At 48.9% G+C, this 27289-nt stretch overlaps 1 protein-coding gene across 1 annotated transcript in view; it reads left to right on the top strand.

The window, feature by feature from the left end:
* IPO9 (importin 9) overlaps nt 1-27289 on the top strand; it is a 146337-nt gene that overhangs the window by 96695 nt on the left and 22353 nt on the right. The window contains exon 19 of the mRNA XM_075335844.1: nt 1384-1550. Coding sequence (XP_075191959.1) covers nt 1384-1550 — 167 coding nt within the window. The remainder of the gene's footprint in view (nt 1-1383; nt 1551-27289) is intronic.

The raw sequence follows: 27289 nt of genomic DNA, 5'->3' as shown, positions 1-27289 counted from the left end.
CCCTGGACAAGGCGATCGCTCTTCAACGAGCAGTACGCTGCCTCCTACATCCTCCGACTCGCTCCATTCGATTCAGCATGAAGGTGCTCGGCAGGATGGTGGCGGCTATGGAAGCAGTACCCTTTGCTCAACTGCACCTCCGCCCACTGCAGCTAGCCCTTCTAGTGACCTGGGACAAGAGCCCCTTCTCCCTGGACAGACATCTTCACCTGACGCCTTCAGTCAGGTACGCACTCCGCTGGTGGCTTCGGTCCTCATCCCTATCGAAGGGGAGATCTTTTCTCCCAGTGAACTGGCTGGTCCTGACCACGGACGCCAGCCTCCTAGACTGGGGAGCAGTGTACCGGCACCACACTGCTCAAGGACGTTGGACGCCCCAGGAGTCTTCCCTACCCATAAACATCCTGGAACTCCGCGCGATCTTCCTCGCGCTCAGGGCGTTCTGCCCTCTGCTAGCGGGTCGTCAGATTCGAGTCCAATCGAACAATGCGACAGCTGTAGCCTATATCAATCGGCAGGGGGGCACCCGCAGCAAAGCGGCTTATCTCGAGGCCCACAAGATCCTCAGCTGGGCCGAATCGACGGGGTCAGTGATATCAGCGGTACACATACCGGGGGGTAGAGAACTGGGCAGCAGACTTTCTAAGTCGCCAACTTGCAACTCAAGCCCATTCCTAGTGGGCTGCGGGCTCATTCCACGCGAGCAGTTGGCGCTTCGTGGGCCATTCGCCATCAGGCTTCAGTGGAACAGGTGTGTAAAGCTGCGACCTGTTCTAGCCTACATACGTTTTCAAAGCATTACAGAGTCCATACCCAGGTTTCAGCTGAGGCAAATCTGGGTAGGAAAATTCTGCAAACGGCAGTAGAGCACCTCTCTCTCAGTAGGTGCTCCAGGCTGTCTGGGATTGGTTCCTAGTCCTTGGGTTGCGTTGTCTTGTTTTTATTTTTCCCACCCATGGACTGCTTTAGGACGTCTCCCCATGGTCCTGTGTCCCCCCCGATGAGGCGTCAGAGAAAAACGGATTTTTGTGTACTCACCGTAAAATCGTTTTCTCTTAGCCATCATTGGAGGACACAGCACCCACCCTGTTGCCCTGTTGGGCCTTGGTTCTCTCAGTACCTTATTCGGTTATGAATCTTCTTTTCTCATGTTCCTCTGTTGAGAAGTTTTTACTGCTTTTTCTCCTACTGCTTGAGTACTAAAACTGAGGTTGCCTGGCCCGGCCAGGGGGTGTATACTGCAGAGGAGGAGCTATGCTTTTGCATCTACTTAGTGTCCTCCTATGGATAGGCAGCATAACACCCATGGTCCTGTGTCCCCCAATGATGGCTAAGAGAAAACGATTTTACTGTGATCTGTTTTTTTTTCTCTTCTTTCCTTAGTCGTTGATCATGGTGTTTGCACACCTTGCAAACTCACAATTGGAGCCGCTGCTTGAATTCCTTTGTAGTCTTCCAGGCCCTACTGGTAAACCAGCCCTAGAATTTGTCATGTCAGAGTGGATGAGTCGGCAGCATTTGTTCTATGGACAGTATGAAGGCAAAGTCAGGTGAGGCTTAGTTGGAAGTGTCGGCAATTATTTTTTAAAATACTGTAAATTGTTAATATTTATAATATCTTTTTCCTTGACAGTTCTAATTTTAATTCAGAGCGTAAAAGCTTAATTTCATGGATGTAGCTTTACTTCCAAGGTCACTTTCAAATATGGCAGATTTCTTGCAGTCCTATTAAATGAAGTTTTCAGAATCGCATTCACTTGAAAAGAAAAACCTCTGCACAGTTTGTTAGGGCGTAAGGGAGATTATATACAAGCCATTATACAGTGGCCATTGAGTGACTGAAAAAACTTGCATTACCATGCCTTACAAATTGGCCTTATAAATGGGTCTTCCACAGTAAGTCTGGTGACTTGGTTATCGGACTGGGTATTCTAATCCGAGCATGGTCCATGTTCTGTGAACATGTGAAACTGGCCTAAAGTCCCATTCATAGGTCCATGTAACACTGTCCTTAATTCATGGGACTAGCAGCAGGTCTCCTGAACTGAACTTGACAGCATTATATATGTGGCTGTTTAGTTCAGGAGACCCGCTGCGAGTCCGTGCATCATTTTCTGGACAAGAACCATATTGTGTGGATGTCTGAATGTGGTTTTAGAGCACTGTTTCCCAAACTCCAGTCCTCGCAGCCCCCAACAGATCATGTCTCCAGGCTTTCCTTAGTATTGCACAGGTAATGGAGTGATTATTAATGCATCAGAAATTGCCACAGTGCTATATTAAGGGAATCCTTAAAACATGATTTGTGGGGGGAACTGGGATTAGTGGATTGGAGAACACTGCCTTAGAGTGAGGCTATTAACAATACAGGCTGATTCTCTACATACAGTGGGTACGGAAAGTATTGAAAGTATTCAGACCCCTTTTTAAATTTTTTACTTTGTTTCATTGCAGCCATTTGGTAAGTTCGAAAAAGTTCATTTTTCTCTCAATGTACACTCTGCACCCCATCTGGACAGAAACCCCCCCCCCCAGAAATGTAGAAATTTTTGCAAATTTATTAAACAAGAAAAACTGAAATATCACATGGTCATAAGTATTCAGACCCTTTGTTCAGACACTCATATTTAAGTCACATGCTGTCCATTTCCTTGTGATCCTCATTGGAGTCCAGCTGTGTTTAGTTAAACTCCTATTACCATCTTTTCTGAGTTGTCTCGTAAAGCTTGCTATTATCATCTTTTTTTACAGCCACAACAGTTTGTCTCCTTGCCATACTGATCGTTCTGCTTCACATAACTTAACATAACATGTGACTCTTCAGATTTTGTGTGATACTGAGCCTGAAGATGAAAACAAAAAAGTGAGCCGGAGTATGAGATGGTATACATGGAACTTGTGAGACCATGTACACACTGGCCATGAGACAAAGAGAAACCAAGGAAAAAATTGTGAAAACATACCCTGCTGCAACTAAATAAAAGCATAGTGCATATAAACATAGGGTACTTAGTAAACACTGTTTTTGATCAAAAAAAGCATAAAGCTATCCCACCAAACGTCAAGGTGTACCCAGTTGGGATAGTACCTACACTCTCTAATATTAAAACCTTACCATGGGTCTAAAATAGGCCTCAATGTGGCTAAGGGCTGAGAGCAACCGGGTCCCAACAGGACACACAGTCAGGGGGATTCACAGAATGAAATGTCCAGCTCGCTGAGAAGGGGGCCACTCCCTGTTTGTACTGAATCCAAAAAAACTACATAAAAACAAAAAAGTGAGCCGGAGTATGAGATGGTATACATGAAACTTGTGAGACCATGTACACACTGGCCATGAGACAAAGAGAAACCAAGGAAAAAATTGTGAAAACATACCCTGCTGTAACTAAATAAAAGCATAGTGCAAATAAATAGTTTTTTTGTATTTAGTACAAACAGGGAGTGGCCCCCTTCTCAGCGAGCTGGACATTTCATTCTGTGAATCCCCCTGACTGTGTGTGTCCTGTTGGGATCCGGTCGCTCTCAGCCCTTAGCCACATTGAGGCCTATTTTAGACCCATGGTAAGGTTTTAATATTAGAGAGTGTAGGTACTATCCCAACTGGGTACACCTTGACGTTTGGTGGGATAGCTTTATGCTTTTATTGATCAAAAACAGTGTTTACTAAGTACCCTATGTTTATATGCACTATGCTTTTTTCTTTGTCGCTCCATTGGGAGACCCAGACAATTGGGTGTATAGCTACTGCCTCCGGAGGCCACACAAAGTATTACACTCAAAAGTGTAAGGCCCCTCCCCTTCTGGCTATACACCCCCAGTGGGATCACTGGCTCACCAGTTTTGTGCTTTGTGCGAAGGAGGTCAGACATCCACGTATAGCTCCACTGTTTAGTCAGCAGTAGCTGCTGACTATATCGGATGGAAGAAAAGAGAGCCCATACTAAAGGGCCCCCAGCATGCTCCCTTCTCACCCCACTCTTGTTGGCGGTGTTTGTTAAGGTTGAGGTACCCATTGCGGGTACGGAGGCTGGAGCCCACATGCTGCTTTCCTTCCCCATCCCCCTGAGGGCTCTGGTGAAGTGGGATCTTACCGGCCTCCAGGCACTGAGGCCGTGCTCCATCCACAGCTCCTGGGAATCTGCTGGACATGGAGCGGAGTATCCTCAGGGACATGGCCCTGCTACGTTAAGGTACTCTGTGTCCCTGTGGGGACCGCGCAGACACACGGCAGCATTGCTGGGTGTGTTAGTGCGCCAGGGACGGCGGCGCTGCCCGCACTAGTGCCATCGCACACTACAGCTTGCTGGGTGTGTTAGTGTATTAGGGGACTACCGCGCTAACCGCCGTTGCCATTTTTATTTCGGGCGCGGCTGGGACTTGTGGTGCGCCGGGGACTTCCGCGCCGACCAAGGCTTATATGCCGGCCGCGCTTATCAACTCGAGTCCCCGGCTTGCGCGGCCTAGTCTCACTTCGTTTCCGCCCACAGACCTGCCAGTCAGGGTAGGGGCGTGACGCTGCACAGCACGGCAGCGCTGAGAGCTGGAGTATGCTTTGCATACTCCACCCCTCTCACTGTGTGCACTGTGAAACCGGCAGCGCTGAGAGCTGGAGTATGCTTTGCATACTCCACCCCTCTCACTGTGTACACTGTGAAGCCGGATTCCCGCATTTTCGCAGGCACGCCCACGGCTTCCTCCTCTACACAGGACGCCGGCAGCCATTCTTGTCAGTGTTTTTCTGTAGCGACAGAAGAGACAAGTTTAGGAATCCCTGGCAGGGATTCGGATAGTCACACAACCGCTGTGACCAGGCGTTAAACAGCACCTGTGGGGCTGACTCCACTAGTGCCGAAGTGCACATATACATATATGCTTATTCACTATGCATTGCACTGTTTGGTGGCATTTTTGTATATACCCTCCTTGATTGTGCGGAGGACATAACAGCATATTGTCTGTGTAAAACAGAGGTGCAGAAGCACATGTTTTCTATGCAGCCGGTACAGCATGTACGGCTATATGGCCGGCAGTGTACATAGACCCCCATTGTATACTACGGAGTCTCTGCTAACCGTCCAGGACATGGGGACGGAGCCTGCAGTATTTACTGACAGATTTTCTGAGACTATGGCTATGAGACTAGAAGCCTTGCAGTCCAGACAAGTCTCTCAAACCCATGGCCACTGTTCATCATTATCCATGGTCCCCCTCAGTGGGAACAACTTTGAGCTCCGAGGGGTCATGTGCTTCCCAGAGTGATCTGACACGGACGACAGTCCCAGATAGTCTGAGAGGCTCACTATGAGCGGCCATCGACTTCATCACACTAGTCAGGGTCCCAGCAAGCGGACTCTCTGTGTGATGTGGCGGAGGTAGCTGCTCAAGATCTAATCCTGAGACCGCTCTCAATCTGGATACACCTGATGGTGACGCCATAGTCAATAATCTCATAGCGTCCATCAATAGAATGTTAGTTATTTCTCCCCCAGCTCCTCCAGTGGAGGAGTCAGCTTCATAGCAGGAGAAATTCCATTCACGTATCCCAAGCGTAAATTAAATACTTTCCTTGACCACCCTGACTTTACACAGGCAGTCCAGGAACACCACGCTTATTCAGTTAAGCGCTTCTCCAAACGGCTGAGGATACACGTTATCCCTACCCCCTGACGTGGGCAATGGCTGGACCCAGTGTCCCAAGGGGCATCCTCCAATCTCCAGCTTGCAGCTAGATCCATAGTTGCAGTGGAAGATGGGGCTGCACTTAAAGATGCCACTGACAGACAGAGGGATCTCTGGTCGAAATCCATCTATGAGGCTATCTGCGCGCTGTTAGCTCCAGCATTCGCAGCCGTAGAGGCACCCCAAGCTACTTCAGCTTGTCTTACACAGATGGACACGGTCACACGTACATCTGTTCCGCAAGTGTCATCCTTAACCGCCCAAATGTCTGCATTTGCGTCTTATGCGATTAATGCTGTCCTGGACTCTACGACCCGTACGGCAGTGGCGTCCGCTCACTCCGTGGTTTTACGCAGGGCCTGGGTGTTAACTGAATGGAAGGCAGATTCTGCTTCCAAAAAAGGGCTTAACCAGTTTGCCTTGTTCTGCTGACCGACTGTTTAGTGTGCGTGAGATGTAATCATTAAACAGTTCAAGAGTAAGGATTCTTCCTTACCTCAGCCCAGACAAAACAAACCCCAACATACCAAGGGACAGTCGGGGTTTTCGGTTTTTTCAAGGCTCGGGCAGGTCCCATTTCTCCTCGTCCAAAGAGGACTCAAAAGGATCAGAGGAGCTCAGTTTCTTGGCGGGCTCAGTCACGCCCAAAAAAGACAGCCTGAAAACCCACTTCCAAGAGGCTTCCTCATGACTTGCGGCCTCCGCTCTCCGCATCCTCGGTCGGTAGCAGGCTCTCCCGCCTTGGCGATATTTCGCTGTCATAGGTCAAAGACCGTTGGGTGAGAGACATTCTGTCTCACGGGTACAGGATAGAGTTCAGTTCTCGTCCTCCAACTCAATTCTTCGGAACTTCTCCACCTCCCGACCGAGCCGATGCTCTTCTGCAGGCGGTGGGCACTCTAAAGGCACAACGAGTGGTGACCCCCGTTCCTCTTCAGGAACAAGGTCACGGTTTTACTCCGAATTATTTGCGATGCCAAGAAAGGACGAGTTTTTCCGTCCCGTTCTGGATCTAACACGGCTCAACCAGCTCGTGAACACCAGGCGGTTCCGGATGTAATCCCCCGCTCCGTCATCGCCTCAATGTTTCAAGGAAATTTCCTAACATCGATAGACGTCAAGGATGCTTATCCCCACGTGCCGATTGATCCAGAGCTCCAGCGTTTCTACGCTTTGTTATAACACGCGAACACCTTCAGTTCGTAACTCTGCCTTCCGGCTGGCGATAGCCCCACGGGTCTTCGCTAAGGTCATGGCAGCAGTAGTACCAGTCCTGCAATCTCAAGGTCACTCTGTGATCCCGTGTTTGGGAGATCTACTTGTCAAGGCACCCTCTTAAGGAACATGCCAACACAGCCGAACGTTGCGCTGGAGACTCTCCAGAGTTTCGGGTGGATCATCAACTTTTCAAAGTCAGATCCGACCCCGGGCCAATCACTAACATATCTAGGCATGGAGTTTCATACTCAGCGATAGTGAAGCTTCCGCTAGACAAACAGCGTTCACTACAGACAAGGCTGCAATCTCTCCTTAGGATCAGTCGCACACTTTGAGACGCCTCATGCACTTCTCACGTAAGATGGTAGCAATGGCGGCAGTCCCTTTCGCGCAGTTTCATCTGCGTCCACTACAATGGGACATTCTCCGCCAATGAGACGGGAAGTCGACGCCCATCGACAGAGACGTCTCCCTTCTCAGGCGGCCAAAGAATCTCTACGGTGGTGGCTTCTTCCCACCTCATGGTCAGAAAAAAGGTCCTTCCTACCCCCATCCTGGGCGGTAGTTACGACAGGCACGAGTCTGTCAGAGTGGGGAGCAGTTTTTTCTCTGCCACAGGGCTCAAGGTACGTGGATTCAGCAAGAGTCCACCCTTCAGATCAATGTTCTGGAAATCAGAGCAGTGTATCTTGTCCTACAAGCCTTCCAGCAGTGGCTGAAAAGCAAGTACATCCGAATTCAGTCGGATATCTCCACAGCGGTGGCATACATCAACCACCACGGAAGAACACGCAGCATCCACCATATCCGCAGTTCACATCCCAGGCGTGGTAAACTAGGAAGCAGACTTCCTCAGTCGCCAGGGTATGGACGCAGGGGAATGGTGTCTTCACCCGGACGGGTTTCAGGAGATCTGTCGCCGCTGCGGGATGCCGGACGTCGACATAATGGCGTCACGGCACAACAACTTTGTTCCGGCTTCATAGCACAGTCTCACGATCATCGAGCTCTGGCGGCGGACGCCTCAGTTCAACATTGGTCGCAGTCCCGGCTACCTTATGTGTCCCACCTCTGGCATTGTTGCCCAGAGTGCTGCGCAAGATCAAGTCCGACTGTCGCCGCGCCATCCTCGTCGCTCCAGATTGGCCGAGGAGGTTGGGGTTCCCGGATCTGTGGTACCTCACGGTAGGCCAACCGTGGGCACTGCCAGACCGACCAGACTTGCTGTTTCAAGGGCCCCTTTTTTCCATCTGAACTCTGCGGCCCTGAACATGACGGTGTAGCCATTGAGTCCTGGATCATAGCGTCTTCAGGATTATCTCAGGAGTGGTTGTCACCATGACGCAGGCCAAGAAGCCAACGTCCGCCAAGATCTACCACAGATCGTGGAAGATATTCTTATCTTGGTGCTCTGCTCAAGGAGTTTCTCCCTGGCCATTTGCGTCGCCTATTTTTCCTTCCTTCCAATCTTGGTTGGAAAATGGTTGGTCGCTCAGCTCCCTTGAAGGACAAGTCTCAGCGCTATCTGTATTTTTTCAGAAACGCCTAGCCGACTTCCGCAGGTATGCACGTTCCTGCAGGGAGTTTGTCTTCTCATCACTCCGTACAAGCGGCCATTAGAGCTCTGGAGTCTGAACAAGGTTCTAATGACTCTCTTGAAGCCGCCTTTCGAGCCTTTGAAAGTTGTTTCCCTTTTCCGTCTTTCACAGAAAGTGGCCTTTCTAGTAGCGGTCACGTCTCTTCAGAGAGTGTCCGAGCCAGCAGCGCTGTCATGCAAATCTCCATTCCTGGTCTTCACCAGGACAAGGGGGTTCGGCGTCCGATTCCGGACTTTCTCCCTAAGGTGGTATCCCACTTTCATCTCAATCAAGATATCACCTTACCTTCTTTGTGTCCTCATCCAGTCCATCAATTTGAAAAGGATTTGCATCTGTTGGATCTGGTGAGAGCACTCAGGATCTACATTCCCGCACGGCGCTCCTGTGCCGCCCGGATGCACTCTTTGTCCTTGTCGCTGGTCAGCGTAAAAGGTCGCAAGCTTCCAAATCCACCCTGACTCGGTGGATCAAGGAACCAATTCTTGAAACCTACCGTGCTGCTAGGCTCCCGGTTCCCTCAGGGCTGAATGCCCATTCTACCAGAGCCGTGGGTGCGTCCTGGGCATTACGGCACCAGGCTACGGCTCAGCAGGTGTGCCAGGTACCTACCTGGTCGAGTCTGCACACTTTTACCAAGCTTATCAGGTGCATACCTACGCTTCGGCAGATGCCAGCCTAGGTAGACAAGTCCTTCAGGCGGCGGTTGCCCACCTGTACGAAAGGGCTGTTTGACGGCCCTACCACGAGGTATTCTTTTACCCACCCAGGGACTGCTTTTGGACGTCCCAATTGTCTGGGTCTCCCAATGGAGCGACAAAGAAGAAGGGAATTTTGTTTACTTACCGTAAATTCCTTTTCTTCTAGCTCCAATTGGGAGACCCAGCGCCCGCCCTGTTTTCTTAGGGTTTTTTTCGGTACACATGTTGTTCATGTGAATGGTTGCAGTTCTCCGATGTTTCTTCGGATTGAATTGGTCTTTAAACCAGTTATTGGCTTTCCTCCTTCTTGCTTTTGCACTAAACTGGTGAGCCAGTGATCCCACTGGGGGTGTATAGCCAGAAGTGGAGGGGCCTTACACTTTTGAGTGTAATACTTTGTGTGGCCTCCGGAGGCAGTAGCTATACACCCAATTGTCTGGGTCTCCCAATTGGAGCTAGAAGAAAAGGAATTTACGGTAAGTAAACAAAATTCCCTTCATTTAGTTACAGCAGGGTATTTTTCACAATTTTTTCCTTGGTTTCTCTGAGCCTGAAGATGAGCCTGAACCTGAGTAGTCTCGGAAGCTTGCTATTATTACCATGATTTCAGTTAGCTATTAAATATCAACCTCTGAGGACTCAGTTCTTTTAAATAATTTTATCTCTACTGGCTAACACGGTACAAAGATATATTTTACCTGTACGAGTTTGGCTGGACAGCCAGGTCTAGGAAGTATTCTGGTGGTCCCAAACTTCTTCCATTTAAGGATTATGGAGGCCACTGTGCTCTTAGGAACCTTGAGTACTGTAGAAATTCTTTTGCGACCTTGGCCAGATCTGTGTCTTGCCGCAATTCTGTCTCTGAACTCCTTGGGCAGTTCCTTTGACCTCATGATTCTCATTTGGTCTGACATGCACTGTGAGCTGTGAGGTCTTATAGAGACAGGTGTGTGCCTTTGTGTGTGTCCTAGGAGTTTAACTAAACGCAGCTGGACTCCAATGAGGATCACAAGGAAATGGACAGCATGTGACTTAAATATGAGTGTCTGAACAAAGGGTCTGAATACTTATGACCATGTGATATTTCAGTTTTTCTTGTTTAATAAATTTGCAAAAATGTCTACATTTCTGTTTTTTGATAAGGTGCAGAATGTACACTAATGAGAAAAGAATGAACTTTCTCTGACGCCTCATTGGGGGACACAGGACCATGGGTGTTATGCTGCCTATCCATAGGAGGACACTAAGTAGATGCAAAAGCATAGCTCCTCCTCTGCAGTATACACCCCCTGGCGGGGCCAGGCAACCTCAGTTTTAGCTTACTGTCTGTAGGAGGCACTTCCTTTCAAGGTTTGTTATTTTTTGAGGGCGACTGTTTCCTTTTGGGACCGATCTCCCACTACCATCAACGGGCGGGAACGTGGAGTGTCTCCTCCACATACCCCCTCCTGCGACGCTGGATCCTGGGCTGGACGACAGGATCCACAGACACCGATTTTCCAAAGCCCAGGGTAGAGGCCTGTGCCCCTATAGCCCAATTCCTCAGCCCCTCTTTGCAGGCTCTGAGTTGAATATGGCACTAATTCCTCAGCCCCTCTTTGCAGGCTCTGAGTTGAATATGGCACCGGTGTGACCGGACACAGCAAGCTGACTCTGCTATTTTCACTGCCTGGACGGAAGCAGTGTTTTAAGGTGAGATCCCCCCTGACTGGTTTCCCAGACAAAGGGAGAAAAGACACTGCAGGGAAGGCTCCCAGGACATTTACAGTATTTATTATGAGAAAGTCCCTTGCTGAGTCCAAGGAGGAGCCCCAAGGATCCTGCACACACAGTGTTAACTTTTCTCTAGCTTGCTGGCTGGAGGAGGGGGGAAGTCACTCCTGTTTGCAGAAAGTCCTGCAGATAATTTCCAGGTGGCAGGGGGAGGGCTCAGGGACTCAGCTGTTTATTTGCTCTGTTTATTTGCTCTAGCAGAAAAGCCGGCTGATAACCACCAGTGACAAGCTGTGTGCTGACTGGAGGGAGAGGGAGGAAAACTATCAGAAGCTCCCTTCCCACCGTTTTTTTACTTCCCACAGCAGGGGGGGGGGGGGGCACACTGACTTAATCTTCGCGCTCCTTTAGCACTAAGCCCCCACCCCCGCGATCTCCATAGAGCCTAATCCTGCCTGAGGACAGGGCCATCGGCTGATTCTGGTGAGGTGCTTGCTTCTCTTGTAGCTCTGCTGAGCATTGCTCCCCCTCCTGGCATACTCCTATTAGGAACATGCAGAATTATAAGGGCACTAAGAGTGCTAAGGCCCACACAGTCTATTATTCAGCCTGCACTGCCTGCCACGCTGAGCTACCACGTAAACACACCTCTTCTCTCTGTGACTCCTGTGCCCCTATAGCCCCCCAAGACCCCCCTGCCACCACCGCTTCAACCGTCAGCCCAGAGCCTAGGGCTTCCAGCCCACCGGAATGGGCACAGTTTCTGTCCCAATCCATGGAAAAACTGTCACTGAACCTGGTGCTGGCTATGCAATGTCGTCCTCCACACCCTTCTGGGCCCCTGGACGGAACGCAGCCTGAGGATACCCCTATGGAGGATCCTTCTGAGGTAATCCGGGCACATGCTTCACCGGTTGCAGGGATCAGGGAAAGAGCACACGGCCGGGTGTCTCCAGCGGGCTCTCCCTCGGGAGCACACAGGGCAGGCTGTTTATACCAAGAGGATTCCTTGGTTTCAGCCTCCCCAGATGATCAAACTGCAATAGACTCCCTTATAGCAACAATCAACCAAACTCTACATGTGGAGGATCCCCCATCCACTACCACTGACCATGCGGTCTCCTTTAAGAGGGCAAGGAAACCCCAAAAGGTTTTCTTCGCTGATCACCCAGAGTTTCAGGATATCCTCAAAGGGAGAAGCCTGACAGGCGCTTCGGTAACCGAAAACTCATGGAGTCCCGGTACCCTTTTGCCTCACCTGCTCCTAAGGGCTGGGTCGATCCGCCCTCGGTCGTCCATTCCCCCCCCCGGTCTCCTGCCTTACCACAAAGACGCTCCTGTCTTTACCCGATGGTTCCTCCATCAAGGACCCGACAGACAGGTGGAGCACCTCGCCCGCCCTGCTTTTGAGGCTGCGGGTTCCTCCCTCTCGCCCTCCTTTGCCGCTGTGTGGGTCGCAAAGGCGATCTCGGTCTGGGCAGAATCCCTTAACGCTTCGCTTGAGGAATCCCAGTTCACTCATACCTTCACAGAGGTAACAGCTCAAATTGCCGCTGCGGCGGAGTACCTCATGCAGGCCTCCATGGACGCTGCTACCTGCGCAGCGTTTGCCGCCTCAATTACCATAGCCATCCGTAGAGCTCTCTGGCTCCGACAATGGCGAGCGGACTCTGCCTCCAAGAAGTCTCTCAAGGGCGTTCCCTTTTTTCCAGACCGATTTGGCGAACGTCTGGACAAGCTTATTTCTGACGCCACTGGAGGAAAGAGTACCTCCCTCCCCCAGCTGAAGTTCAGGACGTCCTTCACCAGACGTCCACAGTCCTCGTTCCGCTCTTTTCGGAACTCATTTGGTTGGTCGACATCCCGTGCTGTCCCCGCCACCAGCCGCGGACTACGCAGGGACCGACCGACCTCAGCTCTCCCCGAAACCCACTTGGTCATGGCAGCCTAGACCGAAACAGTACAGGACTAAGGAGACTCGGCCACGACGTTTTCACCCCTCATGACTCCTTCGGCGCCCCAGAAGACACACTCATTGTAGGAGGTCGACTGCGACTCTTTCATCACATCTGGGCTGCTGCCTCAGACGACAAATGGGTGCGAGACCTTGTGTCTTCCGGTTACCACATAGAATTTCGGACCCGACCCCCGAGTCGGTTCTTTCTCTCAAACCCCCTAAAGACTTGAAAACGACGCAAAGCTTTTTTCTCAGCAATCCACTCTCTCAAAACAGCAGGAGTGATGATACCTGTCCCGGACGACGAGAAGTTCGGGGGGGTTTATTCCAACCTTTTTGTGGTCCGCAAAAAGGATGGGTCAGTTCGACCCATCCTGGACCTCAAACACCTAAACAAACATGTGCACGTATGGAGATTCAGAATGGAGTCCCTAAGGTCCATTATTGCATCTGTCAAGGGAGGAATTTTGGGTCAAGACTGCTAATGGAGTCTTCGTTTAGGATCCAGAGACGGTGCCCCATTAATGCTGTATACCAGTGCCAATATATATCAATGTATATAAGACAAAGAACACAGACATGCTCTCTTTTCAGCCAGCATCACCAACTGACTTGGTTTTAATGAGATAGATCCAATTATACAGTAAGTAAGCCTAAATAACCTTGAAACTAACGAAGGAGTGCATTCACTCCCCAATTTCTCTCATCACTCCTGCCCTCCCGTACATTCCTTTTGTGTGAACATTACTGATAAGAGTTTATAGCTTCACATCTGGCTTCATCATCTTTAGTTAACTCCTTCATGATTATACAACTTTGAATTATACTATAGGTCTGTGCAATTGCTACGCAGACAGACAGATAATTTTGCATCTACATCTACATTTTGATTTAGTTATATACACAGATATTCTTATTACGTTTGAACAAACAAGCTATAGCTCAGTGCCACCTCCACAGTCCCCCCTTTAATAAAATATCTGTGAATATTATTCACCTTAAATTTAAAAATTTTCCCCATTTAGATATATTTTATTATTTGGGTCTTATTTGTGACCTACTGCCCTTGGAACTTTAATTATATCTATATATGCGGGCTTTCTATGGGATTGTTGTTTAATTTAACACTACAGGCTTTAGCTCCCCCCTTAAATACTTATTTTTATTTATTAAACATAACTGTATGATTTATAGGGGCTATTAGAATTGGCGTTATTACTCTCATTAGGGCCCATTATCCTGATTAAAAAAAATTGAATCTAAACCTTATTTAAAAATTAGCACATAATTAAAAAAAAACACAAAAGGACATTTGGAAATTGTCCATGGTTCTTCTTTCCGGATATGAAACAAAAAGGAGGATGCTTAGTCAGTGCTAGTCCACTTAGGGCCACTTTGTGAACCTGGATAATCTGCGCTTGATAAAAAAAAAACAACAAAACATGATGAGGCTTCATGTATACAGTTTGTGGCGCAGACGTGGAAAAACCACCTGGGATAATGGGTTGAATAGCGGCCGCTTTCTGCTTCGGTTGTGTCGCGTCCATTGGTTTTTGAGATGTGACGTCAACTCGCATGTCACTGCCAGTGCTCAGCAGACTAAGCCGGAGAGACATCAGCCTGATGGGATAGGCTCCTCCAAAACTTTTCCCGAGATGAGAGAATCCATAACTAGCATTTTATATTAAGGAAAATCACTGAATATATTGACATGAGTTAGTAGGAGACAAAAGCATTTGTAAATGGTTAGATTACATTAACCAAACCACATTTTTGGGTCTATGAAATGGCTGAATTAAGTATTTTAGATTACTCAATTCGTACCCTCAACAGTCCCCCTTGACTTACTTCTGCCATTTCCAAATACTAAGGGTACTGTGTTCCCTTAGGAAAAGAGGAAGAAAGATCTATTGGGAAATCCTGCCTGACTGAACGTTGAGGCATGGGTGGAGAGGGGAATGGGATTTCTTCACCTGTTTGAGACCAAGGACCCCTAGGCGAGTCCTCACCCTTTGTAGTTGGACTTTCCCATGTCTCAAGGTTCTCTAAGTCCTCTCTTCTAACTGTTTCAACAATGATGGTTTGGGACTGTACAGGTTTTTTGTAAAGGATAAATATAAGCAGGACACTCAGTGCAGCTCCGGTGGATCCACCCTTCTGCAATGCGGGGCGTGAATCCATGTTGTCCTGCCGTTGAGCTTTATCGAAATTTCTGTGTCCTTTTAGGATTAATCAATCTCCTGACCGAAAACCATAAACTACTAACTCTGATTTAGGATCTGGAATTAGAAAATACACTTGTTTATTTCTCTAATTAGTCAATCATATGAAAATTATACGTGGTTTGCGCTAGACCAAAGAAAAACATTTTACATTGGAACCTGTTTATTACTAAAGAGAAACACAGCACACACTAAAGAGAAACAAAACACGCATTGATTTACAACTTATCAGTTTGGGTTTTTTTTTTACATACCACTTGCATTATGTGGATTTTCAGCAATGACGTCGTTTTCTGCACTGGAAAGCCTCTGACCAGACCTGGAAAGAAATCTACACAACACGCACAGACTTGCATACAACGTGCTCATGATAAACATCTATAATTAGTTTGCAGTCTCTAAGAATGGGTAGAGCAGGTGCAGGGTGTTTCTACGGACTCTTTACAGTTTTTCCTCATTGTTTTAAGAACGTGTTTCACAAGACCGGGTGAGTTTGTCTACCTGGGTACTGAACCCTGGCGTCACCAAAGCGCACACTGATATCCAACTTTCACAGATGTTAGTCCATGTTACTTGGGCCATCATTAAGAAGAGATCTCATGGCAGAGAAAGCTTACCGCCCTTCATCCACAGACCTTCCTCAGTCAGCCGGCTCCCTGTGTCTCGCACTCCACTTCTTATTGGTTCACTTTTTCCTGTAGGGATTTAAGAACACAAGGAGCGACAGAAGTCACTGACGTGACCGGTGTCACCGAGACATGGTCTTTATGCATGGTAAAGGACTCCTCAACTCTAGGCCCGTTCACTGCTTCTTGGTCAGCTTCACCTGTGCGGGAATCTCCATCCGATTCCATCAGCTCAGATCTAGACTTTCTTTTCGGCGTACCTAGCTTATTTGACAACAGGAAAGATCTACATCCTACATACATTTCTTTTTCGCTCCTAATTGGGAGACCCAGACAATTGGGTGTATAGCTACTGCCTCCGGAGGCCGCACAAAGTACTACACTTAAAAGTGTAAGGCCCCTCCCCTTCTGGCTATACACCCCCCCGTGGGAGCACGGGTCCCTCAGTTTTTGCTTTGTGCGAAGGAGGTCAGACACGCACGCATAGCTCCACTGTTTAGTCAGCAGCAGCTGCTGACTATGTCGGATGGAAGAAATGCTCTGCTGCAGGCGGTGGCCGCTCTAAAGGCGGAAGGAGTGGTGACTTCCGTTCCTCTTCAGGAACAAGGTCACGGTTTTTACTCCAATCTGTTTGTGGTGCCAAAGAAGGACGGGTCCTTTCGGCCCGTCCTGGATCTAAAGTTGCTCAACAAACACGTAAAAACCAGGAGGTTCCGGATGGAATCTCTACGCTCCGTCATAGCCTCAATGTCTCAAGGAGATTTCTTAGCATCAATAGACATCAAAGATGCTTATCTTCACGTGCCGATTGCGCCAGAGCATCAGCGTTTTCTACGCTTCGTTATAGAAAGCGAACACCTGCAGTTCGTAGCGTTACCTTTCGGGCTGGCAACAGCCCCTCGGGTCTTCACCAAGGTCATGGCAGCAGTAGTAGCTGTCCTGCACTCGCAGGGTCACTCCGTGATCCCGTATTTGGACGATCTACTTATAAAGGCATCCTCTCAAGAGGCATGCCAACACAGTCTGAACGTGGCACTGAAGACTCTCCAGAGTTTCGGGTGGATTATCAACTTTTCAAAGTCAAATCTAACCCCGACCCAATCACTAACATATCTTGGCATGGAGTTTCATACTCTCTCAGCGATAGTGAAGCTTCCACTGGACAAGCAGTGCTCTCTGCAGACAGGGGTGCAATCTCTCCTGCAGAACCAGTCCCACTCCTTGAGGCGCCTCATGCATTTCCTAGGGAAGATGGTGGCAGCAATGGAAGCAGTCCCTTTCGCGCAGTTTCATCTGCGCCCTCTACAATGGGACATTCTCCGCCAATGGGACGGGAAGTCGACGTCCCTCGACAGGGATGTCTCCCTCTCTCAGGCAGCCAAGGACTCTCTCCGATGGTGGCTTCTTCCCACCTCATTGTCAAAAGGAAAGTCGTTCCTACCCCCATCCTGGGCGGTGGTCACGACAGATGCGAGCCTATCAGGGTGGGGAGCAGTGTTTCTTCACCACAGGGCTCAGGGTACGTGGACTCAGAGAGAGTCCACCCTTCAGATCAATGTTCTGGAAATCAGAGCAGTCTATCTTGCTCTGCGAGCCTTCCAACAGTGGCTGGAGGGCAAGCAGATCCGGATTCAGTCGGACAATCCACAGCGGTGGCGTACATCAACCACCAAGGGGGAACACGCAGTCGACAAGCCTTTCAAGAAGTCCGGCAGATTCTGACATGGGTGGAAAACACAGCATCCACCATATCCGCAGTTCACATCCCAGGCGTGGAAAACTGGGAAGCAGACTTTCTCAGTCGCCAGGCCATGGACGCAGGGGAATGGTCCCTTCACCCGGACGTGTTTCAGGAGATCTGTCGCCGCTGGGGGATGCCGGACGTCGACCTGATGGCGTCACGGCACAACAACAAGGTCCCGGTTTTCATGGCACGGTCTCACGATCACCGAGCTCTGGCGGCAGACGCCTTAGTTCAGGATTGGTCGCAGTTCCGACTACCTTATGTGTTCCCACCTCTGGCATTGTTGCCCAGAGTGCTCCGCAAAATCAGGTCCGACTGCCGTTGCGCCATTCTCGTCGCTCCAGACTGGCCAAGGAGGTCGTGGTACCCGGATCTGTGGCATCTCACGGTAGGACAACCGTGGGCGCTACCAGGCCGTCCAGACTTGCTGTCTCAAGGGCCGTTTTTCCATCTGAATTCTGCGGCCCTGAACCTGACTGTGTGGCCATTGAGTCCTGGATCCTAGGGACCTCAGGTTTATCTCATGATGTTGTTGCCACCATGAGACAGGCTAGGAAACCATCCTCCGCCAAGATCTACCACAGAACGTGGAAGATATTCTTATCTTGGTGCTCTGCTCAGGGAGTTTCTCCCTGGCCATTTGCATTGCCTATTTTTCTTTCCTTCCTGCAGTCTGGGTTGGAAAAAGGTTTGTCGCTTAGCTCCCTTAAAGGACAAGTCTCTGCGCTATCCGTATTCTTTCAGAAGCGCCTGGCGCGACTTCCTAAGGTACGCACGTTCCTGCAAGGGGTTTGTCATATCGTTCCCCCTTACAAGCGGCCATTGGAACCCTGGGATCTGAACAAGGTTCTAATTGCTCTCCAGAAGCCACCTTTCGAGCCTATGAAGGAGATTTCCTTTTCTCGGCTTTCACAGAAAGTGGCTTTTCTGGTGGCGGTCACGTCTCTTCGGAGAGTGTCAGAGCTGGCGGCGTTATCTTGCAAATCTCCCTTCCTGGTGTTTCACCAAGACAAGGTAGTACTGCGTCCAATTCCAGAGTTTCTTCCCAAGGTGGTATCTTCCTTTCATCTCAATCAGGATATCACTTTACCATCTTTGTGTCCGCATCCAGTTCACCAATTTGAAAAGGGTTTGCATCTGTTGGACCTGGTGAGAGCACTCAGGATCTACATTTCCCGCACGGCGCCTCTGCGCCGTTCGGATGCACTCTTTATCCTGGTCGCTGGTCAGCATAAAGGGTCGCAAGCTTCCAAATCCACCCTTGCGCGGTGGATCAAGGAACCAATTCTTCACGCCTACCGTTCTGCTGGGCTTCCGACTCCTTCTGGACTGAAGGCCCATTCTACCAGAGCCGTGGGTGCGTCCTGGGCATTACGGCATCAGGCTACGGCTCAGCAGGTGTGCCAGGCGGCTACCTGGTCGAGTCTGCACACTTTTACCAAGCATTATCAGGTGCATACCTACGCTTCGGCGGATGCCAGCCTAGGTAGACAAGTCCTGCAGGCGGCGGTGGCCCACCTGTAAGAAAGGGCTGCCTGACAGCCCGATCACGAGGTATTCTTTTACCCACCCAGGGACTGCTTTTGGACGTCCCAATTGTCTGGGTCTCCCAATTAGGAGCGAAAAAGAAGGGAATTTTGTTTACTTACCGTAAATTCCTTTTCTTCTAGCTCCAATTGGGAGACCCAGCACCCGCCCTGTTTTTTCTTAGGGTATTTGTTTTTCGGGTGCACATGTTGTTCATGTTGATAAGTTACGTTCTCCGATATTGTTTATCGGATTGAATTTGTTTTTGAAACAGTTATTGGCTTTCCTCCTTCTTGCTTTTGCACTAAAACTGAGGGACCCGTGCTCCCACGGGGGGGGTGTATAGCCAGAAGGGGAGGGGCCTTACACTTTTAAGTGTAGTACTTTGTGCGGCCTCCGGAGGCAGTAGCTATACACCCAATTGTCTGGGTCTCCCAATTGGAGCTAGAAGAAAAGGAATTTACGGTAAGTAAACAAAATTCCCTTCATTGACTATCTTACCTACCTCTGCTCCACCCATCTAGAGAGGCACTTACGTCACTTCCTTCCGTACCGATAGGAGGGGAGGGAGTGGCCTAAATTTAGACTACCTCATGTTGTATAAACTGTAGCATATCCAGTGCAGAATCGACCACCATCTGGTTTCATCTATAAAAACAAAAACTAAAAGAAATATAGATTAGATCATTCCTATAACAGACATATATTCTTATATTCATAATAATCCAATAAACATGACATAACTGTTGCAAAAGAAAGGCCAACTTTAAAGCCTGCTTTAAAGCCTATCCAATATATCTGCTGCTGGAAAAATGCAATAGATATCTACTTCCTCCCTTTTTATATACTACTGTGGCAAAATATATAGGTCTATAACAGTAAACAATATGATTAACTAATAAATAAATATAACTTATACTCTACTGGGAAATTTTGAAACCTTACAACAGGGTTCATAGATATTCTGTATCTACAAAATAAAAGGAAAGTAATCAATATTGGCATTTTGTATGCAAAAATAATAGAAAACAAAAACATAACCATAAAAACAAAAAAACCTAATTTGTATATTTTAAAAAATATACTTTTCCCTGCAAAATTAATTCAATTATTTAAATAGCAGCAGAATACTATTGATAATCTCCTATGAAATTTTGAACTTTAAGGATTAAACAAAATCCACTCCACCAGCCGGAAAAAGCACTTGTTAGTACATAAGACAGAAACTGCTTTGTAAATCTGCTGAAACTACTTTTTTTTTTTTACAACTTGTTCTACTTCCTTTTTTTTTTTTCCTCTGCTCTCTACAACTTGTGATTAGCAGCAGCTTACTGATAATACTCCTACACATCCCTGCACTAACTTAGGCTACTTTCACACATCCGGCTTGAGCCCTGCGGCTCAATCCGGCTGTGCAAGCTATGCAACGGATGCGGTGAAAACACCGCATCCTTTGCATAAGTTTTTCCCATGCGGCCCGCCGGGTTTTTGCCGCTTGCGGCATGCTACTGAGCATGCGCAGTGGCAAAAACCGCATGCGGCGGCCGAATGCGGTATTTGCCGCATCGCGCCGCATCCGGCCGCCATAGGCATGCATTGAGAGATGCGCCGCATCGGCCGAATGCGGCGCGATGCGTTTTTTTTTGCCGCACGAAAAAACGTGCCAGGCAACGTTCCATCCGGCCACCGCATCGGCTAAATCTGCCGCATGCGGCAAAAACCGGATGGAACGCAAGGCCATGCGGCACAATGCGACACTAATTAAAGTCTATGCAGGAAAATCGCAACCGGCAGCAAAAAAAACCGGTTGCGATTTTCCTGCAAAGTGCCGGATTGTGCCGCAGAAGAAAAACCGGAGGTGTGAAAGTACCCTTATGCCCCCCTGTCTCCTTCAGGTTGCGCGATGTTAGAACAGCTGGTGGACAAAACAGATACAAGAAAAAAAACATGGGCAGAACTTTCACTATAGAAATATATAAAATATATTTCTGTACCGTGTCAGCCAGCAAAAACAAAAATACTACAGAAACATATATTATAGAAACCTTAAGATTAATGGAGTGGAATGGAGAACATCATTAAAGCGGGTAGCTTGGGATTGGAAATCACTGCAACAAAAACAAGCAGTCCGGGGCTCCCCCCTGCGTCATTAGGGAAGGTTGGGGCAGACTCCTGGGTGCAGCCGGACTGTGGGCAGTATCTTGGAAAATCTCCTAAAACTGATTTAAAGGGATACTATGATACTCTGGGAAAAGGCACACCTGGCTTCAGGTAGATCATTACTGAATCTACAGGGAACACCTTTATTATAAATTTATATATTGCAAGTTTTGGTTACGGTTTTGAGGGTACCTGGCCAAACACTGAGATTTGGAGGTGTGACATTTTCTTTGATAGTAACCAAACTGACCACAACGCCAACAATTCTGTTGCTGGCTCTGCTGGTTTTGTTGATTGGGAGCTACGTATATAGGGTTTGGGCCCTGTCGGGGCATGGGCTGTGGTGGGGGCTGCACCGGCGCAGTTGTATACACAAATTGATCTTGAGCCCATCTTTTTAAAGCGGCACAATACTGTTGTCCACTTTAAAAAAATAGTGTCATCAGTGCCTGGGTGCATTGGGAGATGGGGCTCCATTAAGGGCCAAAAACTGTCTCCTGCTTTTACTTTGGGGAGATTAACAAGGTCCTTCCGGGCAGCTGAGTATAACTGATGGACCTGTAGCATCTTCCTATAAAATCGCATAGGGTTAATGCTGGGATCTGGCAGGCAGGGGATTAATGCCGCTGACTGGGTGGGGTTGAAAGGGACATATTTAAATGAGGGCTGTTCCTCGTCAGATTCGGGGTAAGGCTCACTATGTGTCCTAAGGGAAAAAGGGGGATCCAAGGGGAGGGGATTGGTAATTGGGGAGTGTGACGGCAGACTGGCCGGTGAGGGGAGAGACGGCATTGCAGGTATGGGAGGGAAAAGGGGTATGGGTGTGGAAAGGGTTAAGGGATGCTGTCTAGTGACTGCAGCATCTGTGAATATCTCCGGGACGGGGAATAGAATGGGGATCAGGTTGTGGGGCAGCAACAAAACAACCTATCGGAGGACCCTCAGATCTGTACTCAGACTCGGGTAACATATAGTAAAACACAACATCTCCTTGCTCATCTTCATCTTCAACCTCAATATATCTTTCTGATAGCAATGCCTGCGATATTCTGCCAAACAATTCTGCATCATTCAACAATCTCCTGTCTTTTAACTTGCCCTTTTTTGCTTTCAATGCTGTTGCCCATAGTGACGGTTGTAGCCGACCTCCTTTTGGTAATTCTAACATTTTAAACATCTCCAAGGCATGGCGTACAGCTTTCTTCCCTTCCCTCTCTGCAACTAGCTCTAACACATTCTGTGAACCTTCAGGCCTCTCAGCTTTCTGTCTCCTCTGTCTGAACAGTTTTGCTATGTTGGTGGTGTCTGGATTACACTAATATGACTATGCGGTGTACGTTAGAGTCCGGCCGGCACCTAAGGCTACACCTCTATACTAGCTGGCAACTCCTCAGCTATATAGTAATAAGGGTATCCCGTGATATGGAGGAGGGGTACAAAATGTATTCCCTCCGGACTTGATCAGCTGCACCAAAATTAATGTCCTAATCCCTATCTTCAGCCACGGGAACCCCCTCGCGTCTTTAATTACAGACCGGGTCAGTCTAACTAGCTATATCCAGCCACCACCATCTTTCCTGCCCTAACAACCGTCCTCTGGATCCCTTGTGACACTCGATCCACACCTCAGGACTGGGATCGTGCTCTGAGCTCCAGCGGGCAACACCCCTGAGTCACAATCAGGTACCTTTTAACACCGATATGGACACACAGCCCGTCACTCCCTCCTCTCCAAAACCAACCACAACGGTAGTGAATACACAGTATGTAACACTTACCCGTGGGGTCGGAGGTGATCAGCCTGGTTGGAGCGGAGGGAGGTCTCAGTCCGTGACATCCAAACGATCGGTATTTGCAGGTCGGTATTGCGTCCTTGAAGGAGCTCCACGTTGAGTGCGCCAAACTGTCAAGGGAGGAATTTTGGGTCAAGACTGCTAATGGAGTCTTCGTTTAGGATCCAGAGACGGTGCCCCATTAATGCTGTATACCAGTGCCAATATATATCAATGTATATAAGACAAAGAACACAGACATGCTCTCTTTTCAGCCAGCATCACCAACTGACTTGGTTTTAATGAGATAGATCCAATTATACAGTAAGTAAGCCTAAATAACCTTGAAACTAACGAAGGAGTGCATTCACTCCCCAATTTCTCTCATCACTCCTGCCCTCCCGTACATTCCTTTTGTGTGAACATTACTGATAAGAGTTTATAGCTTCACATCTGGCTTCATCATCTTTAGTTAACTCCTTCATGATTATACAACTTTGAATTATACTATAGGTCTGTGCAATTGCTACACAGACAGACAGATAATTTTGCATCTACATCTACATTTTGATTTAGTTATATACACAGATATTCTTATTACGTTTGAACAAACAAGCTATAGCTCAGTGCCACCTCCACACATCCATGGTCGAAAGGGAATTCCTCGCCTCCATAGACATCAAGGACGCGTACCTGCACATACCCATCGCCCCAGATCACCAAAAGTTCCTCCGCTTCGCAATTCAGGACCCCCAGTTTCAATTCGTAGCTCTACCCTTCGGCCTTGCCACCGCACCAAGGGTCTTCACCAAAGTCATGGCGGCCGCCATGAGCGTCCTTCACGCCAGGGCAGTAGTCATTCTCCCTTACTTGGACGACCTCCTCATCAAGGCCCCCTCCTTCCATGACTGCTCAACCAGCGTACAGATCACGGTGGACACCCTATCCCGCTTAGGGTGGCTAGTGAATCTGGACAAATCATCCCCGATCCCATCACGATCCATCACCTTCCTGGGCATGTCCCTGGACACCCGTCGGGGCTTGTTCCTTCTCCCTCAGGACAAGGCGATCGCTCTTCAACGAGCGGTACGCTGCCTTTTACGTCCTCAGTCTCGTTCCATTCGATTCAGCATGAAAGTGCTCGGCAGGATGGTGGCAGCTATGGAAGCAGTACCCTTTGCTCAACTGCACCTCCGCCCACTGCAGCTAGCCCTTCTAGTGGCCTGGGACAAGAGCCCCTTCTCCCTGGACAGACATCTTCACCTGACGCCTTCAGTCAGGTATGCACTCCGCTGGTGGCTTCGGTCCTCATCCCTATCGAAGGGGAGATCTTTTCTCCCAGTGTACTGGCTGGTCCTGACCACGGACGCCAGCCTCCTAGACTGGGGAGCAGTGTACCGGCGCCACACTGCTCAAGGACGTTGGACGCCCCAGGAGTCTTTCCTACCTATAAACATCCTGGAACTCCGCGCGATCTTCCTCGTGCTCAAGGCGTTCTGCCCTCTGCTAGCGGGTCGTCAGATTCGAGTCCAATCGGACAATGCGACAGCTGTAGCCTATATCAATCGGCAGGGGGGGCACCCGCAGCAAAGCGGCTTATCTCGAGTCCCACAAGATCCTCAGCTGGGCCGAATCGTCGGGATCAGTGATATCAGCGGTACACATACCGGGGGTAGAGAACTGGGCAGCAGACTTTCTAAGTCGCCAAGGCCTGGCCGCCGGAGAATGGTCTCTCCACCCAGATGTGTTTCTACACATCTGCACTCGCTGGGGCACACCAGACGTGGACCTAATGGCCTCAAGGTTGAATGCAAAGGTACCCGCGTTCATAGCCAGGTCACGCGACCCGCAGTCCATCGGCGCGGATACTCTAGTCTGCTCCTGGCACCACTTCCGCCTGCCTTACATATTTCCACCTCTACCCCTGCTGCCGCGGGTAATCAGGAAGATCAAGGCAGAGGGAGTCCAGGTGATACTGATAGCACCGGACTGGCCCAGGCGCGCCTGGTACGCCGAATTAGTACAAATGCTCACAGACGCACCGTGGCGCCTTCCAGACATCCCAGACTTGCTGACACAAGGGTCCATTTCCCATCAGAACTTCAGAGCCCTGAAGCTGACGGCATGGCCATTGAGACCTGGGTATTAACAAGAGCGGGATTCTCCCCCGTGGTTATTTCCACCATGATCAGCGCCCGAAAGCCTGCTTCATCCCGCATTTACCACCGTACGTGGAAAATCTTCCTTTCATGGTGCAGAGAAACTAACGTTCAGCCTATGCCTTTGGCCATCCCCAGAATTCTCGACTTTCTACAGTCTGGCTTGCAAGCGGGGTTGGCTCTCAGTTCCCTTAAAGGGCAGGTCTCAGCGCTCTCAATCTTCTACCAATGCCGCCTGGCTCAAGAACCGCAAGTCAAGACCTTCCTCCAGGGCGTTTCCCATCTAGTTCCCCCGTACATACGGCTGCTGGAACCATGGGACCTCAACCTCGTTCTGGACGGTCTCCAGAGGTCTCCCTTTGAACCCCTCAAGGAATCCTCCCTTGCTCTTCTGTCCTGGAAGGTAACATTCCTGGTGGCAATTACGTCCATCAGACGGGTTTCGGAGCTAGCAGCACTCTCTTGCCGCAAGCCTTTTCTGATCTTTCACCAGGACAAGGTGGCGATTCTGCGCCCCCTTCCGGATTTCCTTCCAAAGGTTCTTACCCAGTTTCATTTGAACGAGGACATTGTTCTGCCTTCCTTTTGTCCACACCCGGTTCATAGGGTGGAAAGGTCTCTGCATTCGTTAGGCCTAGTCAGAGCACTCAGATATTACATATCCAGGACAGCCCCCTTTAGGAAAACGGACTCTTTGTTCGTCATTCCTGAGGGGCCTAAGAAGGGACAGGCAACTTCAAAGGCGACTCTGGCTCGCTGGATTCGCTCTGCGATCCAGGAAGTCTACCGATTGCAACTCAAGCCCATTCCTAGTGGGCTGCGGGCTCATTGCACGCGAGCAGTTGGCGCTTCGTGGGCCATTCGGCATCAGGCTTCAGTGGAACACGTGTGCAAGGCTACGACCTGGTCTAGCCTACATACGTTTTCAAAGCATTAGAGTCCATACCCAGGTTTGAACTGAGGCAAATCTGGGTAGGAAGATTCTGCAAACTGCAGTAGAGCACCTCTCTCAGTAGGCGCTCCAGGCTGTCTGGGACTGGTTCCTAGTCCTTGGGTTGTGTTTTCTTTTATGTTTCCCACCCATGGACTGCTTTAGGACGTCCCCCCATGGTCCTGTGTCCTCCAATGAGGCGTCGGAGAAAAACGGATTTTTGTGTACTCACCGTAAAATCGTTTTCTCTTAGCCATCATTGGGGGACACAGCACCCACCCTGTTGCCCTGTTGGGCCTTGGTTCTCTCAGTACCTTATTTGGTTATGACTCTTCTTTTCTCATGTTCCTCTGTTGAGAAGTTTTTACTGTTTTTTTTCCTCCTACTGCTTGTGTACTAAAACTGAGGTTGCCTGGCCCGGCCAGGGGGTGTATACTGCAGAGGAGGAGCTATGCTTTTGCATCTACTTAGTGTCCTCCTATGGATAGGCAGCATAACACCCATGGTCCTGTGTCCCCCAACGATGGCTAAGTGAAAACGATTTTACGGTGAGTACACAAAAATCCGTTTTGTTTTTTTTTTTTTTTTTTTTAATTTACCAAATGGCTGCAATTAAATAAAGGGAAAATGTAAAGTGGTCTGAATACTTTCTGTACCCACTGTACCTTTAGTGGTCAGCTCGGATGTATAGGTTTTGAAATCCAAGAAAGTAAAGTTTATAAAATTAGCTGCTTGTTGAGTGACAGCAGCTGAGGAGCAGATAGTATGTGGGGGTGGGTGGGGTATTTATAGTGATCCCCTCTCCCTGTTAGAATTAGCAAAAGTATTATACAATCGACCTAGCAGGACCTTTGCGAGGTCATACCCATGTGACCTGGTATCCAGCTTTGTTGGCTTAGGCCCCACCCCATCTGGTCACATGGGTATGACCTCACCACAGGTCCTGCCAGGTCGATTGTATAATACTTGTAATAATTCTAACAGAGGGAGGGGATAACTCTAAATACCCCTCCCCCCTGCTATTATCTGATCCATAAGCAGCTAATTTTATAAACTTTACTTTCTTGGATTTATAAACCTAAAGATCCAAGCTGTCCACTAAAGGTATGTAGGTACAGATAACAGCATGATAGTGCCAGTATAGCACTGGCTTTAGGTTATTTATGAAAATCTTGGTGATCGGTTGGTTCCCTTTAATTTCAAGTCTCTGCACATATGAAAAAGAAGAAATTGGGGTTTACTGAACATGTGTATGGTAAATGGGTAGATAACATTAGGAAAG

This window comes from Anomaloglossus baeobatrachus, chromosome 2 (genome assembly GCF_048569485.1).
Source record: "Anomaloglossus baeobatrachus isolate aAnoBae1 chromosome 2, aAnoBae1.hap1, whole genome shotgun sequence".
In the NCBI taxonomy this organism is placed as follows: domain Eukaryota; kingdom Metazoa; phylum Chordata; class Amphibia; order Anura; family Aromobatidae; genus Anomaloglossus; species Anomaloglossus baeobatrachus.
Note: the sequence above shows the minus strand (reverse complement) of the source record. Positions and strands in the feature narration are given on the sequence as shown.